The sequence below is a fragment of the Musca autumnalis genome, unplaced genomic scaffold (genome assembly GCF_047663935.1).
Source record: "Musca autumnalis isolate F117 unplaced genomic scaffold, ASM4766393v1 scaffold_2, whole genome shotgun sequence".
In the NCBI taxonomy this organism is placed as follows: domain Eukaryota; kingdom Metazoa; phylum Arthropoda; class Insecta; order Diptera; family Muscidae; genus Musca; species Musca autumnalis.
The window spans coordinates 89879083-89895973 of NW_027411755.1; the positions used below are offsets into that span (position 1 = coordinate 89879083).

General features: G+C 33.9%; 1 protein-coding gene across 2 annotated transcripts in view; it reads left to right on the forward strand.

Annotated features, from left to right (window-relative positions):
- LOC141394222 (uncharacterized) overlaps nt 1-16891 on the forward strand; it is a 47324-nt gene that overhangs the window by 2041 nt on the left and 28392 nt on the right. The window contains exons 2-3 of one of the 2 annotated variants that reach the window (XM_073968225.1): nt 9302-9527; nt 9685-9784. In XM_073968225.1, the coding sequence (XP_073824326.1) occupies nt 9514-9527; nt 9685-9784 (114 nt within the window). In that variant the 5' untranslated portion in view covers nt 9302-9513. The remainder of the gene's footprint in view (nt 1-9301; nt 9528-9684; nt 9785-16891) is intronic. The other variant, XM_073968224.1, reaches the window with a different exon arrangement.

Here is a 16891-nt window from a genome sequence, read left to right on the forward strand (position 1 = left end):
AAATATATATGGGAGCTAAATCCAAACCAGAACAGATTTCGATATAATTTCATATATTTGTAGACCAAATTCCGTCACATAGTCCAAGTTTCATCAAAATTGGACATTTATAGCGTTTTTCGTGCATCAAATACCTCAAATCGGTCGAAAATATATATGGGAGCTATATCCAAATCTGAACCGCTTTCGATATAATTCGGCACCGCTTTCGATGAAATCGGGCATATATAGCGTGTTTCGTGCACCAAATGCCTTAAATCGGGCGAAAATATATGTGAGGGCTATATCCAAATCTGCACCGATTTTTACCAAAATAAATAGCGTTCGTCCTTTGGCAAAAAAAAAACTATCTTCCCCAATTTTCATGCGAATCGTACAATAAATGCGACCTGTACTTTGTTTACAAAAATACATGGACAGACGGACAAAGGACGAACACTTTTTATTTTGGTAAGAATCGGTTCAGATTTTGACATTTTGATTGAATTTGAAATGTGTGACGGATATTGGTCTTGAAATAAATGTGCAAAATTATATCGAAATTGGTTCAGATTTCGATATAGCTCTCATATATATTTGACATATTCACAGTGGTGTAGGGTATCATATAGTCGGCCCGCCCGACTTTGATTCTTTCCTTTTGATTCTTTTCCCATTGGATGGATTTGAAAACGCTAAATAAACCAATATGGATGCATTAAAAATATAATTTTCACACTAAAAGGTAATACCAAGCAAGTCCTCCTTGAAATTTAACGGTGACTTTTAACTTTAAGTTAACTGAATAGCTATAGATCTGATCGAAAAATCCAAACTATAACAAAAGAAGACAGATAATAATGGGGGTATTTCTATAATTAAAATTAAATCAGTTCCACTAAATTGTCCATATGTTGCACATTGCGGTGTTCATACTCAGCGTTAAAAAGGAAGCCATATATGTATGTATGTACGTATCTTTGAGCTAAAATAAAAAGAAGTCCACTCGTTGATGTGAGCGAAATCCTCAATTGTCCACTCTATGATGTACGTAGGAAAAAGGAAACATTTTTTATTGAAATGCATATCCTCCAAAAATTTTCCATTTTTAGTATTCGTATAAAAATACAATATTTAAACATATCTAAGTTTAAAAACCATCTTCAGATTATAAATCTAGTTCACCAAAAAAATTGCTCCATATGGCGCATTGTTCTTAAAATGGCAAATTGGGCAAAATTTCTTCCTAACGGAATAACACGTTTTTGACCCTTTTTGTTCCATATGCCGTTCGGACTCGGTGATAAATAAGTCCGATATCATTGAGACATAATGAATCGACGTGCACTCATTGATATGAGAGAAGTCTCCCCTGTCCCTTCGGGGATGTTGAGGGAACATATGTATGTATAAATTTAAAGAACTTTTACCATAGACTAATAAATGTATAGGCGGAGAAATTGTAATGTGCTTGTTTTGTAGGTGTCGCCTCACGGAAACTGCGCAGCGTTTTCACTCAATTGCACAATGTTTTGGGGTAAATCGCAATATTGTGTTGAATATTTTTTATGATTATGTAGATGCGGCTAAGATTACCTACATATTATTTACAAGAATAAAATAGTTTAAAATGTATAGTTATTGTCATTTTAAAAATTGGGTCCATAGCCAACTGACTCAAATCACGCTCAGTGAGAGAATTTAGGTGAGAGGATTTCTTTGTCTATATTTTTATTAGTCTATGCTTTTACTTTATCTATATATATATATATATAAATGAGCTTGGTGATAAGTGACTGACTGACTCATCATCAACGCCCAGCCAAAACGGCTAAAGCTAGGAGCTTGAAATTTTACCAGTGGGTCACTGTTGATGCAAATGTGCGAGATAAGGCCGGATTTTAGAAAATTCCTCCTGGAACCACAAAAAATAACAACAACAAAAATCCTTATTTTTCATTATTATTACGTACTTATTCACTTAGTTGGCCCTCTGCAAGACATGTGTCAAATTAACAAAGCTATAACAATGCTATAAAAGATCACACATAATTTCAAATTTTGTAGTTTACTTCTAGGCGCCCTTATTTTATCGTAAACCACTAAATAATAGAAAGACAAGACATTTGCTATCTTCCATTGCAACAGATGTCGTAGTTGGTGATAATGGTGTAAACATCAATTACGCAAAAAATACAAACCGATCCTGATTTTGTTTTCACATAACAGGTGTCGCACAAAAGATTTTCATTCTTTAAAATCCAGTTAGAAAAAATTATTACAAACGATGTATTTGTAAAAATTTTGATTTTCAATTTAAAATTAAAACAAAAATTCTTTCAATAAATAATGTTGGGTTTGTTGAACAAATGAGTTGCTGTTGAAGGCAACATTAGGGGAATAAATTCAGAAATCGGCCAGAAATAACAACAACTAAAAACTGTATGGATCTGACTTTTTGGTAATAACTAAATGTTTGCAAATCAATGAAAGTGCAATAAAATTCTGCATATTACCACGATTAATTTGCATTTAAGAATTTTATCGTATATGGAGATGTACAGTCATAACTATTCAATTTTCAAAATCTGTAATTTGAAGAAATCGCTAAATAAAGTATTACATAACAAGTATTCATCACGAAGGGTTAGGAAAAAGTTCTCTCCCCGCAAAATATAAAGGAACGAATCAGATTTGCTACTAAGAAGATTTCAAGCCCGTTATAGTACTTTGATGACGTTATATTTTCTGATGAGATGAAAATTATGTTGCACTATTACGACGGAACCCAAAAAATATGGCGCAACCCTCTCACAGCCCTGGAAAATAAAAATGCAATACATACTGTAAAGTTTGGAGAACTGTAAGTTATGGTATGGGCATAGACAAATGAAGTGTATAGACAAAGGATTACTCATGTTGAGTGCTGTCAACAGACTCAAACCAAAATACTCAACATTTTTCGAAGTCGATTTTTGAGAACAATTGCCAGATTTTCTTTTACATCTGATCTGATCTGAGATTTTCTTTTACATCTGAGTATGTAGATTCCGTCAAAAACTAACCCCATACAGTTTTTGTTAGAACAAAATGTTTTTAAAATTGTGTTTTTAATTGAGTTGTTCTGTAAGCGAACTCAATGCTAACAAATGAATCGTATAGACAAAGGATTACTCATACGATTTGTTCCTAGGTTTTACCATTTTTGAGATATAGAAGTTCAGGTCACAGTTTTAGGTTTTTTGTTAGGTTTTCGCGAGTTTGCAAGTATTGTCAAAATGGGAAATTGCAGTCATGACATTGTTTCCAGAGAAGTGCGCAAGTAGCTGATTTTGACACTCATAAGCCACATGCTGAAAAACAAGCGTATATGCGGCTTGCTACTCTAAAAAATGAATGCAAGTGTTGCTTGCCATTCTCAAAATGTGTACGAGTGTGGCTAGCCACTCAAAAAATAAGTTATTTAAAAATGGATATTTTTTGACACTTGCGTATGCTTTGCCAAGTAGTTTTAAATACACAATAACAATTTCTGTCTTACTTTTTTGCTCATTGCGCATCAAGTATTGTTTTCAACCCTTGTAATTCAACCGATTGTCTCGTGCTCTCCGAGAGAATGAGAGCTAAGATAATTTTCTAACACTGATTTTCAAACGTTAAAAGAACATGCAAAACCACACATAACATTCCAAGCAAATAAAAGCATACACAAACGAAACAACAACAAATAAAATTACAATTGTTTATTTTTTGTAGTGTTGTGTGTGTGCTTCTACTTGATAAGCCAATTGGCAAACTATCTACGATTGCGTGTTTTGTATACAGTGCATAATACGATGGACACTTGTTTTACTTATTACGCACAAGCAACGGTCTTGATGCGACGTAAGTATTTTTTGTGGTGGTGGAAAAAATACCGAGTGCAAAAAAACACATGCGTTAAAAAAGCAAAAGGCCCAAAAAACTTGTGCGTGCTCAATTGGCTTACGGGGGCAAGTAACTCATTGATGATCTCTGATTGTTTCATATGGAGACGATACAGTCAGTGAATTGTCCTAATCTGAACATCTATATCTTAAAAATGGTAAAACCTACAAAAATATCATAAAGGACAATTTTGTAGAGAATTTTCGATGCTACAACATTTTCTTTATTCCATTTTGATAGGGCGTGAAAACCTAAAAACCCCCAAAAAATGTGAACTTTGACCGTGATTTATTTAAAGAGCGCTCAGGCGATTTTTTTTTATTCCCAGGTGTAACCTCCTTTCATTTAATGTTGGTTCAAGAGCACCGCATCATGTTATATGCTGTTAATCGACCCAAACAAAAATACTCAATGTTTTTCGAAGGCGATTTAAAAAAAATTCAAGATTTTCATTTATACATTTATCTGAGGATGTAGATTTCGTCAAAAACTAACCCCATGCAGTTTTTGTTTCAACAAAATATTATTACAATTGAATTTTTAATTCAGTTGTTCTGTCAACAAACTCAATGTTAATAAAATTGGTGAGAGCAGTCCTTTATCTATACAATCCGTTTTTCTGTGGCATGGGGTTGTATATAAAGCAAGGGCTTTGGTAAAATACGGATTTCGGAGGAAACATTGAAAAATTATTTAATCGACAACGTCAAAATTGGTTTTTTGTACACTGAAAATTATAAATCTATATATGTAAAAGAGCAGTGAGGTGAGGTATTCACTGACTGACTGACTGATTCATCAGCGCCCAGACGAAACCGCTGAAGCTAGAAAGTTGAAATTTTGGGTGTAGGTTGCTGTTGGTGTGTAGTGGTGAGATAAGGCTGCGTTTTTGGAAATTCGACCTAGAAGTGTACTAAAAGTACTAAAAGGTACTAAATATAGTACCCTTTGTATTAGGCAAACGGTAGGAGCTGTAATACTGAAACTTGGAACATGTGTAACTGATGTACCAAAGGGTTTTTGGAAATTCGACCTATAAGTGTACGAAAAGTACTAAAAGTTACTAAATTTAGTACAATTTGGATTTGGGTGAACGGATAGAGCTGGAATCTTGAAATTTAGAATCAGGTTTACTGATGAAGACTAACAATGAAAGGTTTTTGGAAATTCGAACTATAGGGGTTGGAAAAGTACTAAATGGTACTAAATTTAGTACAATTTGAATTTGGGTGAACGGATAGAACTGGAATCCTGAAATTTGGAATGAGGGTCACTGGAGAAGAGTAACAATTAAAGGTTTTTTATACCCTACACCACTATGTGGTAAGGGGTATTATGTGTTAGTGCATTTGTAACATACAAAAGGAAGCGAGATAGACCCATAGTTCCTTCTAGGGATATACATAGAATCACTTTCTGAGTCGATTTATGCATGTCCGTCCGTCCGTCCGTCCGCAACATACAGGTCGCATTTGTTGACCGATTTCGCTGAAATTGGGGAATACCATTTTTTTAGCCGTCGGAAGATCAAGTTCGAAGATGGGCTATATCGGTCCAAGTTTTGGTATAGCCCCCATATAACGGTACCTCCCGATTTAAGGTATTTTAAGGATCTTAGCCGCATTTGTTGCCCAAACTAGCTGAAATTTTACATTTGAGGTTCCCAATGGCCGGCAATTGCTCCACTAAAAATTGTCAAGATAGGTCTACGGTTCGGTATAGTCCCCATATAACGATACCTCCCGATTTAAGGTATTTTATGGATCTTAGCCACATTTTTTGCCCAAACTAGCTGAAATTTTACATTAGAGGTTCTCAATGGCCGCAAAATTGCTCCACTAAAAATTGTCAAGATAGGTCCACGGTTCGGTATAGTCCCCATATAACGATACCTCCCGATTTAAGGTATTTTAGGGATCTTAGCCACATTTTTTGCTTGAACTAGCTGAAATTTTACATATGTGGTTCCCAGTGGCCACGAAATTTCGCCACTTAAAATTGTTAAGATAGGTCCATGTTTTTTTGTAGCCCCCATATAACGGTACCTCCCGATTTTAGGTATTTTAACGATTTTCCCCAAATATGGCTCCAATTTGCGTATTGGGATGTATACTAATTATTCCATTTTTACATATTTCGACTGGTGTAGGGTATTACATAGTCGGCCCCGCCCGACTTTGGTCTTTTGCTACTGGTTTTCAAATGATTATCGCCTTAGATTACCGGGGAAATATTTTTCATATTTAAAGAGCTATAACTTCATAATGGATGCACATATCGACAAAATTCTTTCAGATTCCTTGTATGTGATGTGTTTACTGTAAGAAAAAAAATAAACATATGTAAAAGTTAAAATCACATTTTTTGATTTTTGTCCACGCGGCAACACTGTGCGACCTATCCTTTCGTGGGGATCGCGTACACACCATGAATATACTTCATCAGCCAGTTATATATTAAACCATACAAATTACTAGTTATTTAAAGATAAAATTATATTAGATTTTATAACTTCCAAATTCATGCAGAAGTCAACATTATAGTACATGGAATTAAAATCAGTACACATTTTGCTAAGTGGTTCACCCATCGAATAATTGGTTCGGTGAAAATCTATATATAAGAATTGATAATAGCTACTACATCTAAAAGCAACATTTATTCTAATAGACGATATTAAGAAATCAGACGCACACTACCATTTAATACTTTTAAAACAATCGAATTAACTTTAGCCTGCTAGAGTATGAAGGCAATTCAAAATTACTACTCCAATGTAAACCCCTCAATGCATAAAGTAGAAATTGCTTTTGCACTGATTGGATCCATCAAAAGGCCAAGATAAACAAATGATTCTACAGATGATAAAACAAAGTTATTAATATTGAATTGCCTTATCAAAGAAGATGATCTGGAAAAACACATACATATGTTTACATTTATTCAAATTTAAATCCATACAATTAATGTTACTCCATTGAAAAAGGTCATTTAAATCAGTTTGAAGTAAATCAGCTTGCCTCTCAGAATTATGAGTAATGAATAACTTAACATCAACAGCATACGTTAGCAATTTGGAGTGCATTCATGAACTTGGCAAATCGTTTATAAACAAAAGAAAGAGAACCGGTCCAACGTGACTTCCCTGTGGAACACCCTACGGAACAACAATCGACTTTGATAAATATCCATCAAACAGAACAACTTGTGATCTATTTTGCAAATAAGATGCTATCCACTTGAGTAAATTTGTATTAAAGCCTATATAATCTAATTTATATAGCAAAACCTTATGGTTGACTCTGTCAAAAGTTTTACGAAAATCTGTATAGATTTTATCAGTCTGATAACGTTGAACAAATCCTTTTATTACAATCGATGTAAATTGAATAAGATTTGTTATTGTTGAGAGACCACTGCGTAAACCATGCTGATATGCACTTAGCATTGGTTGAATTTTGATGGAAATTACATCAGTGATTAGTTTTTCGAATAATTTAGGAATTGCACTTAATTTAGCATATATGTATGTATGTACATACGTATCTTTAAGCTAAAATAAAACCAGTAAGGAAAGGATCAAAGTCGGGCGTGGCCGACTATATAATACCCTACACCACTGTGAATATGTAAAATATTTATGGCAGCTAAATCCAAATCAGAACAGATTTTGATATAATTTTTCACATTTATTTGTACACCAAATTCCGTCACTTAGTCCAAATTTCATCAAACTCGGACGCATATAGCGTGTTTCGTGCACCAAATTCCTTAAATCGGCCGGAAATATATATGGGGACTATATCCAAATCTGAACCGATTTCTATATAATTTTGCACATTTATTTCTAGACTAAATTCCGTCGCACATTTCAAATTTCATTGAAATCGGACAAATATAGCGCGTTTCGTGCATCAAATACTTAAAATCGGCCGAGAATATATATGGGGGCTATATCAAAATTTGAACCGACTTCTATATAATTTGGCACACTTATTTCTAGGCCAAATCCCGGTAAACATTGCAAATTTTGTTGAAGTCGTACATATATAGCGCGTTTCGTGCGTCAAATACCTAGAATCGGCCGAGAATATATATGGGAGCTATATCCAAATTTGAACCGACTTCTATATAATTTGGCACACTTATTTCTAGACTAAATACCGTCGAACATTCCAAATTTAATTGAAATCGGACATATATAGCGTGTTTCGTGCACCAAATGCCTTAAATCGGGCGAAAATATATATGGGGGCTATATCCAAATCTGAACCGATTTTTACCAAAATAAATAGCGTTCGTCCTTTGGCCAGAAAAAAAATATCTTCCCCTATTTTCATGCGAATCGGACAATAAATGCGACCTGTACTTTGTTTACAAAAATACATGTACAGACGGACGGACAAAGGACGAACACTTTTTATTTTGGTAAAGATTTGGACATTTTGATTGAATTTGAAATGTGCAAAATTATATCGAAGTTGGTTCAGATTTCGATATAGCTCCCATATATATTTGACATATTCTCAGTGGTGTAGGGTATCATATAGTTGGCCCGCCCGATTTTGATCCTTCCCTTTTGATTCTTTTACCATTGGATGGATTTGAAAACGCTAAATAAACCAATATGGAGGCATTAAAAATATAATTTTCACACAGGTCCTCCTTGAAATTTAACGGTCACTTTTAACTTTAAGTTAACTGAATAGCTATAGATCTGACCGAAAAATCCAAACTATAACAAAAGAAGACAGATAATAATGGGGGTATTTCCATAATTAATTAAAGTTATATAAGTTCCACTAAATTGTCCATATGTTACACATTGCAGTGTTCATACTCAGCTGTAAAAAGGAAGCCATATATGTATGTATGTACGTATCTTTGAGCTAAAATAAAAAGAAGTTCACTGTTGATGTGAGCGAAATCCTCAATTGTCCACTCTATGGTGTACGTAGAAAAAGGAAACATTTTTTATTGAATTACATATCCTCCAAAAATTTTCCATTTTTAGTTTTCATATAAAAATACAATATTTAAACATATCTATGTTTAAAATCCATCATCTTCAGTTTATGAATCTAGTCCACCAAAACAATTTGCTCCATATGGCAAATTGTTCTTAAAATGACAAATGGGGCAAAATTTCTTCCTAACGTAATAACACGTTTTTGGCCCTTTTTGTTCCATATGCCGTTCGGACTCGGTGATAAAAAATAGGTCCGATATCATTGAGACATAATGAATCGACGTGCACTCATTGATATGAGAGAAGTCTCCCCTGTCCCTTCGGGGATGTTGAGGGAACATATGTACATATGTATAAATTTAAAGAACTTTTACCATAGACTAATAAATGTATAGATAGAGAAATTGTAACGTGCTTGTTTTGTAGGTGTCGCCTTACGGAAACTGCGCTGCGTTTTCACTCAATTGCACAATGTTTTGGGGTAAATCGCAATATTTTGTTGAAAATTTTTATATGAGGATGTAGATGCGGCCAAGATTACCAACATATTGTCTTTTACCAGAATAAATAGTTTAAAATGTATAATTATTGTCATTTTAAAAATTGAGTACATAGCCAACTGACTCAAATCACGCTCAATGAGAGAATTTAGGTGAGATGATTTCATTGTCTATACTTTTATTAGTCTATGCTTTTACTTTATTCATTCTATATACAAATATAGCTGTACATTTGGAAATAATTGCTAAATTTTTTTGAATTTTCTTTTGTTCTATTAAAATTTATGATATTTCCTTATTTTATTTCAGCTACTATATAAATTACATTACTAAAGCAATGCAACTTCATGACCCACGTTATCGTCCCTTACAGAATGAAAGGTGTTCCTCAGAATCTATAGCCATGCAGGTTGGTATACTTTATATATATTTAATTTCATATTTATAACATACATATTTAACTACATTCTTAAAGATATACTGGGAACAACCAAAGTTTATTGCTATTAAAATGCGTCTTAAATTGTTTTAGATAATAATTATATGGGTTATGTATAAATGTAACTATATCAAATGTGATTAATACATATGATGTAAATACATATCGCTCATTTACTTAAAAAAGAGTGAGTTAAGTCTAAATATTGATTATGCAGAAACGCATTTCAAGTTGGCTATTATATTTTGGCTTCCAAATTAAAAAGATAACACTGTGCAACAAAATGATTTTTTTTTTTTCAAAATGACGGGAAACCCCAATCTATTAATTACACTATGAAACGAAGGGCAATGAAAATTCCTTTTGGAGATGAAAGCTGGAGACCCTGTAAGGCGTTATATCTTTGTTCACTGTTGTTTTATTTTATTACTTCAGTCAAATCAAATGAGGACTATATATTCTTCATCAGCGTGCAATTCTACATCGATATAGCCATGTCCGTCCGTCTGTGGAAATCACTCTAGCGTCCGAACGGATTGAGGTAGGTGGATGAAATTTTGGTAAAATCTATTGTATGTGCGTAGGACTTTTGGTATTGAAAACGGGCTATGTATGTAGTTTTGGTATTTGACCACCAAATTGGCTGTAATAATTTGTATCTCCAGAGACTAAAAAATATTTCTATCAAAGTTGTTTACATAGTACGCGTCAGTTTAAAATATTTTGAATGTAATAGTCGCATTTGACCGACGAATCGGTTGTAATTTGGTATTTTATGTTTATACCCTACACCACTATGTGGGGAGGGTATTATAAGTTGGTTTTGGCCAAAAAGTTTGTAACGCATCGAAATAATGGTCGTAGACCCATACTTATATATATCAAAATGAATGTCTCGACGAGCTGAGTCGATCTGGCTATGTGTGTCCGTCCGTCCGTCCGTCTGTCCATCTAAACCAGTAGGTTCTTGTAGGAGATCAAACAACGAAGATATCACAATAGTCGCAAATAAACCCCAAATTTTCATGTTTGCGATTTTAGTTATAATGACGAATATCACAGCTTTGGCTGGGGACTTTCCAAAAGCAAAGCCTGACTATGAAAGTAGAAGATTCCACCTTTACAATGATGCAAACTAGGTCGGCGTAGGTGATCAAATAGCGGAGATATCACAATAGTCGGTAATTCATCCCATTTTTCCATTTTTTTTGGAAATCACGCTACTGGGCGCAATTTTGATCGGATCGTCACGAAATTTCGAGGGTTAATGAGGGTCTCACAGAGGAAGAAGCCTATTGATTTTGATGATGGTCGGATAATATTTAGGGGTCGGAATGAGCAAAAACTTTATTTGGAGAAAAAGTCAATATATATAAAATATCACCTTTACAACAATGTAACGTAGGTTGTCGTAGGTGGTCTAACAACGAAGATATCGCAATAGTCGCTAATAAAACCCAACTTCTCATTTTTGCGATTTTAATAATAACGACGGATATCACACCTTTGGTTGGGGACCTTCCAAAAGCAAAGCCTGACTAAGAAAGTAGAAAATCCCATCTTTGAAATTATGCAAAGTAGGTTTGCGTAGGTAGTCAAATAATAGAGATATCGCAATAGTCGTTAATGCATTCTTTTTTCCACTTTTTCTGCAATCACACTATAGGTCGGAATTTTGATCGGATCATCACGAAATTTTCTCACAGAGATAGAAGCCTATTGATGTTGGTGATGTCGACAGTAGTCAAATATAAAATTAAATATTAATTATTTCGGTTCAGTTCGCCTTAAGTCATTTCGTATCTCCATAAAAGAAATGTTTTCGAGTGAAAAGATTATTCACAGAGGTAGTGGTGTAGGGTATCACATAGTCGGCCCCGTACCGACTATAGCCTTTTCTCACTTGTTTTACTTTAATTTTTTTTTTTTTTTTTTTTTTTTTTTTTATTTATTCAATATCAATACAAAGAAAGCTTACAAAGCCTATTATTTATGTAATTTAATTAATTAATTTTATTTAATTTTTTATATAGGTCCACATTTTGATATAGCCCACATAGGACGGTATCTCCCGATTTTCGGTATTTTTAAGGTTTTAGCTATATTATCCTATCAAAATGGCTGAAATTTCTGCCACAAATATATCAGCACAACACAACATTTTGATATTGCACCATAGAATGGCACCTCCCGATTTTCGGTATTTTGATATATCTCCCACAGAACGCTACATGGCGATTTTCGGTATTTTGAAGGTTTTAGTCACGTTATCTTACCGAAATTATTGAAATATTTAGCATCTGATATGATTATTAAACATGCCTACAGAGAATTGTATAGCGGGTTCTCAGATTGGAGGTACTACGATACCGCTCGTTGCGAAGATTTTTAAAGGATTAGACTGTAACTGGTATTTAGGATTCTCAATGGGTAGACAATCTCCACGAAGAAATTGATCAATACCTACAGATTTTACGTAAAATGAATGACTGTAACATGGTATTTCGGATTCTGTAGTGTGATTCTCTAACTCATTGAGTTACCGACAAAAATCGATAACATTAAAACTATTTTGATTTCGTTACTTAATGAAATTTGTCGGTAATTTAACAACCAAAGTAAATTGTCGCAAAATTCTACCGATTGTAGCAGTATCGCCAACTTTTCAGTACATTGTTTCATAATTTTGTTTTAGTTTTATTGATTTTTTGGTAACCAAAAATGAGTTACAGAATTCCAATACTGAACGGGTAGAAAATCTCGATATCTCATTGGTATTAAACCTTGGTTAAAGAAAGTGATATCCCTCAGAAGAGCTTAGCACTTTCAAAATAAATTGTTCCAATTTTACTTCAATACTCATGGTGGAGGGTATAATAAGTTCGGACCTGCCGAACTTAACTCCTTTCATACTTGTTTCTTATTAATTTTTATTCGATACTTTTTACTTAAGGGCGCAAGTTTTTCTACAAGTTTCTGTAGACCTAATATGCTCCTATCCAGTAATGTGGTGTCGTCGGCATATATTATATTATACACAAAATTCCCATTCACTTTAATTCCAACATTTTCTCCCTTTAGCGTTCATTGAAATACTTTTTTTGAGTACACGTTGAATAGAAATGGGGAGAGTATGCACCCCTTTCTAACTCCTTCTGAAATAACTATTTCCTCAGCTTGTTCACCATTGATGTCGATTCGCGCTACAAATTTTTAATACATCGTAATTCTTTTCCTTCTACTCCGATAGATGTCAAACTGTACATTAATTGATCGTGTTTAACCGTATCGAAGCCCTTCTCATAATCGACGAAACAAATGAAAAAATTCCTTTGGACTTCTCGGCAATTTTGAATTCAGATTCCCTAAATCCAAACTGTGTTTTTCCCATAGCATGTTCGCACTCTCTATATATGCGTTGATGAATAATTTTTAGGAATATTTTCAGTACGTGGCTTATTAAACTCATTAATCTGAATTCAGAACATCGTTTGGCAATGTTTTTCTTGGGGATGGCGATGAAAGTACATTTGAGCAAGCCTTCTGAATGTTGACAAGTAGAGTTGTGCCAAAGGAACTATATGGAACTATCTCGTTCACTTCGCACTTCCAATGGCCCACATTTTTTCTTTGAACAAACTGCGTATACTTAACATCACACGTTATATTTCATGATGTTACTCATACGTTTTGGAACTAGTACAAGGAACTAGATTACCCAACTCTATTGACAAGTTCGTATACATGGTTTAAAAGAATGATGAGGGGTTCGGTATAACTGGAATCTACTAGCTTTAAGACTTCCGAGGGAATTTCATCTGGACCTGCAGCCTTTTTATCTATAAGGTTTTGTAAGGCTCGTTCTAATTCTTATCTAGTTATTGGTGATCCTATTAACGAATTGTTTATATTATCTTCATAGCATCTTCATTACATTTCTATTTCTCGAGCAGCTTTCCTGATGTCAGCTGCTGCTTTTTTCGAGCGGGATGATGCGATAAAATAGACTCCGTTTATGGTTATATTACACCATATGCTTTTTTACATGTATGTTGTCACTTTGGGTATACTAATATAAGCTTTGTTCCTTTACTTTTTTAATGGTAAGGGTGGTAAAAGAGAAAAGTGTCAAAATTGCTAAAAATTGCTCTCTCATGAACATTTTTACCAGAAAAGTAAAGGAACGGAAAAATGGTAGATCTGGCAGCAATGTCAAAAAGAGACATAAAAAATCAATTTTCGTCTTTTATTTCACAGTTTTTAATTTAGTTTTGTCAGCGTTCGACTTTTTCTTCTGTTTTTCGTCAATTTTCTTTTTCATTGTGAAATAATCGTCAAACAAAAGTCGAAAAATCAGTTCTGCCATTTTTTACCTGCAGAAATTTTGCTGTTAGCCTGTGGTAGAAGGGAAAGCAATTTTCGCCCTCTCTCCACTCTCACTCTCTTAAAAATTGCTTCCAGTTTTGCCACTTTTCGGGGTTAAGGAACGCTTTGCAGGTTAAAAATGGTAACAAATAGTAAAAATGGTAACCTCAGGTAAGTAAAGGAACACAGCTGTACAGACCAGCCGATGTCATACATGCGAAAAAACATATGGTGTAATATAGCCATTATCTGTAAACTGCTAAAGTGTAAAAAATTGTTCTCACACAAAAGTTTTTTGAAATAGTTCGGCAACGGAAAAATGGAAAATACGTCAAAAAAACTGGAACAAATGTCAAAGGCGGCGTACCAGCCAATCAGACGACGGCAACATGTTACTATTTTTTACACGCTCAAATTTGTCAAGTAAAAAGAGAGCGTAATTCAGCGCTATTTTTGTTTTACGAGAAGTAAACATTTTACAACTTTTTTGTGTACGGCCACGGTTTTTCTGGTGAAATGTGTAAAAGTCGTAAAAAGTGTAAAAACTTTTTAGTTCTGGAACAAAGCTAGAGCTTTGTAATACGAAAGTGGGTTTTGTGTTCAGGAAATGCCAAATTGCATTGAAAAATATAATTTTTTCTTGCTATATTAGCTGAAAATTCAATCTTAAAGGGAATAGAGTTAATTTTTTAACAGCAGATTGGAATATATTTATAAAACATATTTTCAAATGGATGTCAGTGGACACCAAACTTTTTTTTGCAAAATTCTTAGACACAAAATATTCAATGAATCGTAAGACATGGATGGTATTTTTGTACAAGATCAAAATACAGAAGTACCAAAATGTATATCACAAAACATTTCAATATGTTGGTAAGGAAGCTTGTTCTTACTAAAAGAAAGGCAGAAATATTGACAGCAAATGATTAAACTGCTTGAAAGAGGAGTTAATGTTTCCTGTTTTCGTTTAACCCTTTTCTGTTAACTAAACTAATAATTTTGTAAACGGCACCGATATTACGGTCTGATGGCGGAAATGAATATTGATTTCAATCCTGAGAACTGGCGCTTATTCATAGACGCTTGCAAGAAAAGTCTCAAAGCAGCAATGTTTTATTTAGACAATTTAAAAATTCTAATTTTTATTGCTTATGGAATCCATATGAAAGTATCGTATGAGACAATTAAACTTATTTTCGATGCGGTGAATTATGATTATAACAAATGGCAAGTCCGTTGTGATTTAAAAGTTCCTATCGGTATGCAAGTTAAGTATGGATGTTTCTTATGCAAATGGGATAGCAGGTGGAAAGGAAACCAATATTCGCAAAATTCTGGGAGATTAGAGATAAGAGAATGTATTAACAACTAAAGTGTTTTAGCAATTATTGCATAAAAAATTGTAATTTATGTGATAGGTGATTTTTAGGGCCAGATTTCGTATATCTGATGGAAAATGCCGAATTCGAGCAAATCACCCAGGAAGAGCTGGAGCATAGAAAATCATAAAATATGTAATTTACAATTTTTTAGGCAATCACCGTTTTCCAATAGCTGGTATATACATATGTCCAAAATATGCTTAAGCATTTTGAGGTTCTTGACTTATGATTATAACAAAAGGCAGGTCTGTTGGGATTTAAAAGTTGTTGGCTTCTTGACGGCATGCAAGTTAAGTATGGATGCTTCTTATGCAAATGGGATAGCAGATTTAAAGCAAACCAATATTCACAAGATTCTGGGAGTTTGGAGATGAAGAAGCTCTGGACGAATTTACAGCCAGTTTCTGTATGTCGAAAGAAGAATGTGTGCGAATGAAACACGCCCGAACTTTAGTTTTCCAAATAATTTTACATTTGCTTTTGCTTCAAAACAAATTTGAAAAACACACAAGAGTTTGGACGTGTTTCTTTCGCACACATTCTTCTTTCGACATACAGAAACAGGCTGTTAATATTTTCCATCAACTGGGAAAAAAATTATAAAATGCTTACATGAGGATGCAATAATATTTCTGAAGTCATTATTTCCGAAACTTAGCGAATCAAAGATAAGAGAAGGTATTAACAAAGAAAGTGTTTTTTTATTTTATATCTAATAGGTGATTTTTTAGGGCCAGATTTCTTATATCTGATGCAAAATCCCGAATTCGAGCTAATCACCCAGGCAGAGCTGGGGCATGGAAAACCATAAAATACCTATGTAATTTACAGTTTTTGGGCAAGCACCGTTCTGCAACAGCTCGAATATATGTCCACAATATGCTTAAACATTTTAAGCTACTCGAATTATGATTATAACAAAAGGCAGGTCTGTTGCGATTTAAAATTTGTTGGCTTCTTATCGGGTATGCAAGTTAAGTATGGATGCTTCTTATACAAATGGACTAGCAGATGGAAAGGAAACCAATATTCACAAAATTCTGGGAGTTTAGAGATGTAGAAGCTCTGGGCGAATTTATTATCTTCCATCAACTAGCTGAGGAAAAATTATAAAATGCTTACATGAAGATGCAATAATATTTCTGAAGTCATTATTTCCCAAGCTTAGCGAAACAAAGATAAGAGAAGGTATAAACAATTTAGGTGTTTTAGCAATTATTGCATACAAATTTAAATTTATCTTATACCTGATAGACAATTTTTAGGGCCAAATTTCCTATATCTGATTAAAAATGCCGAATTCGAGAAAATCACCCAAGAACAGCCT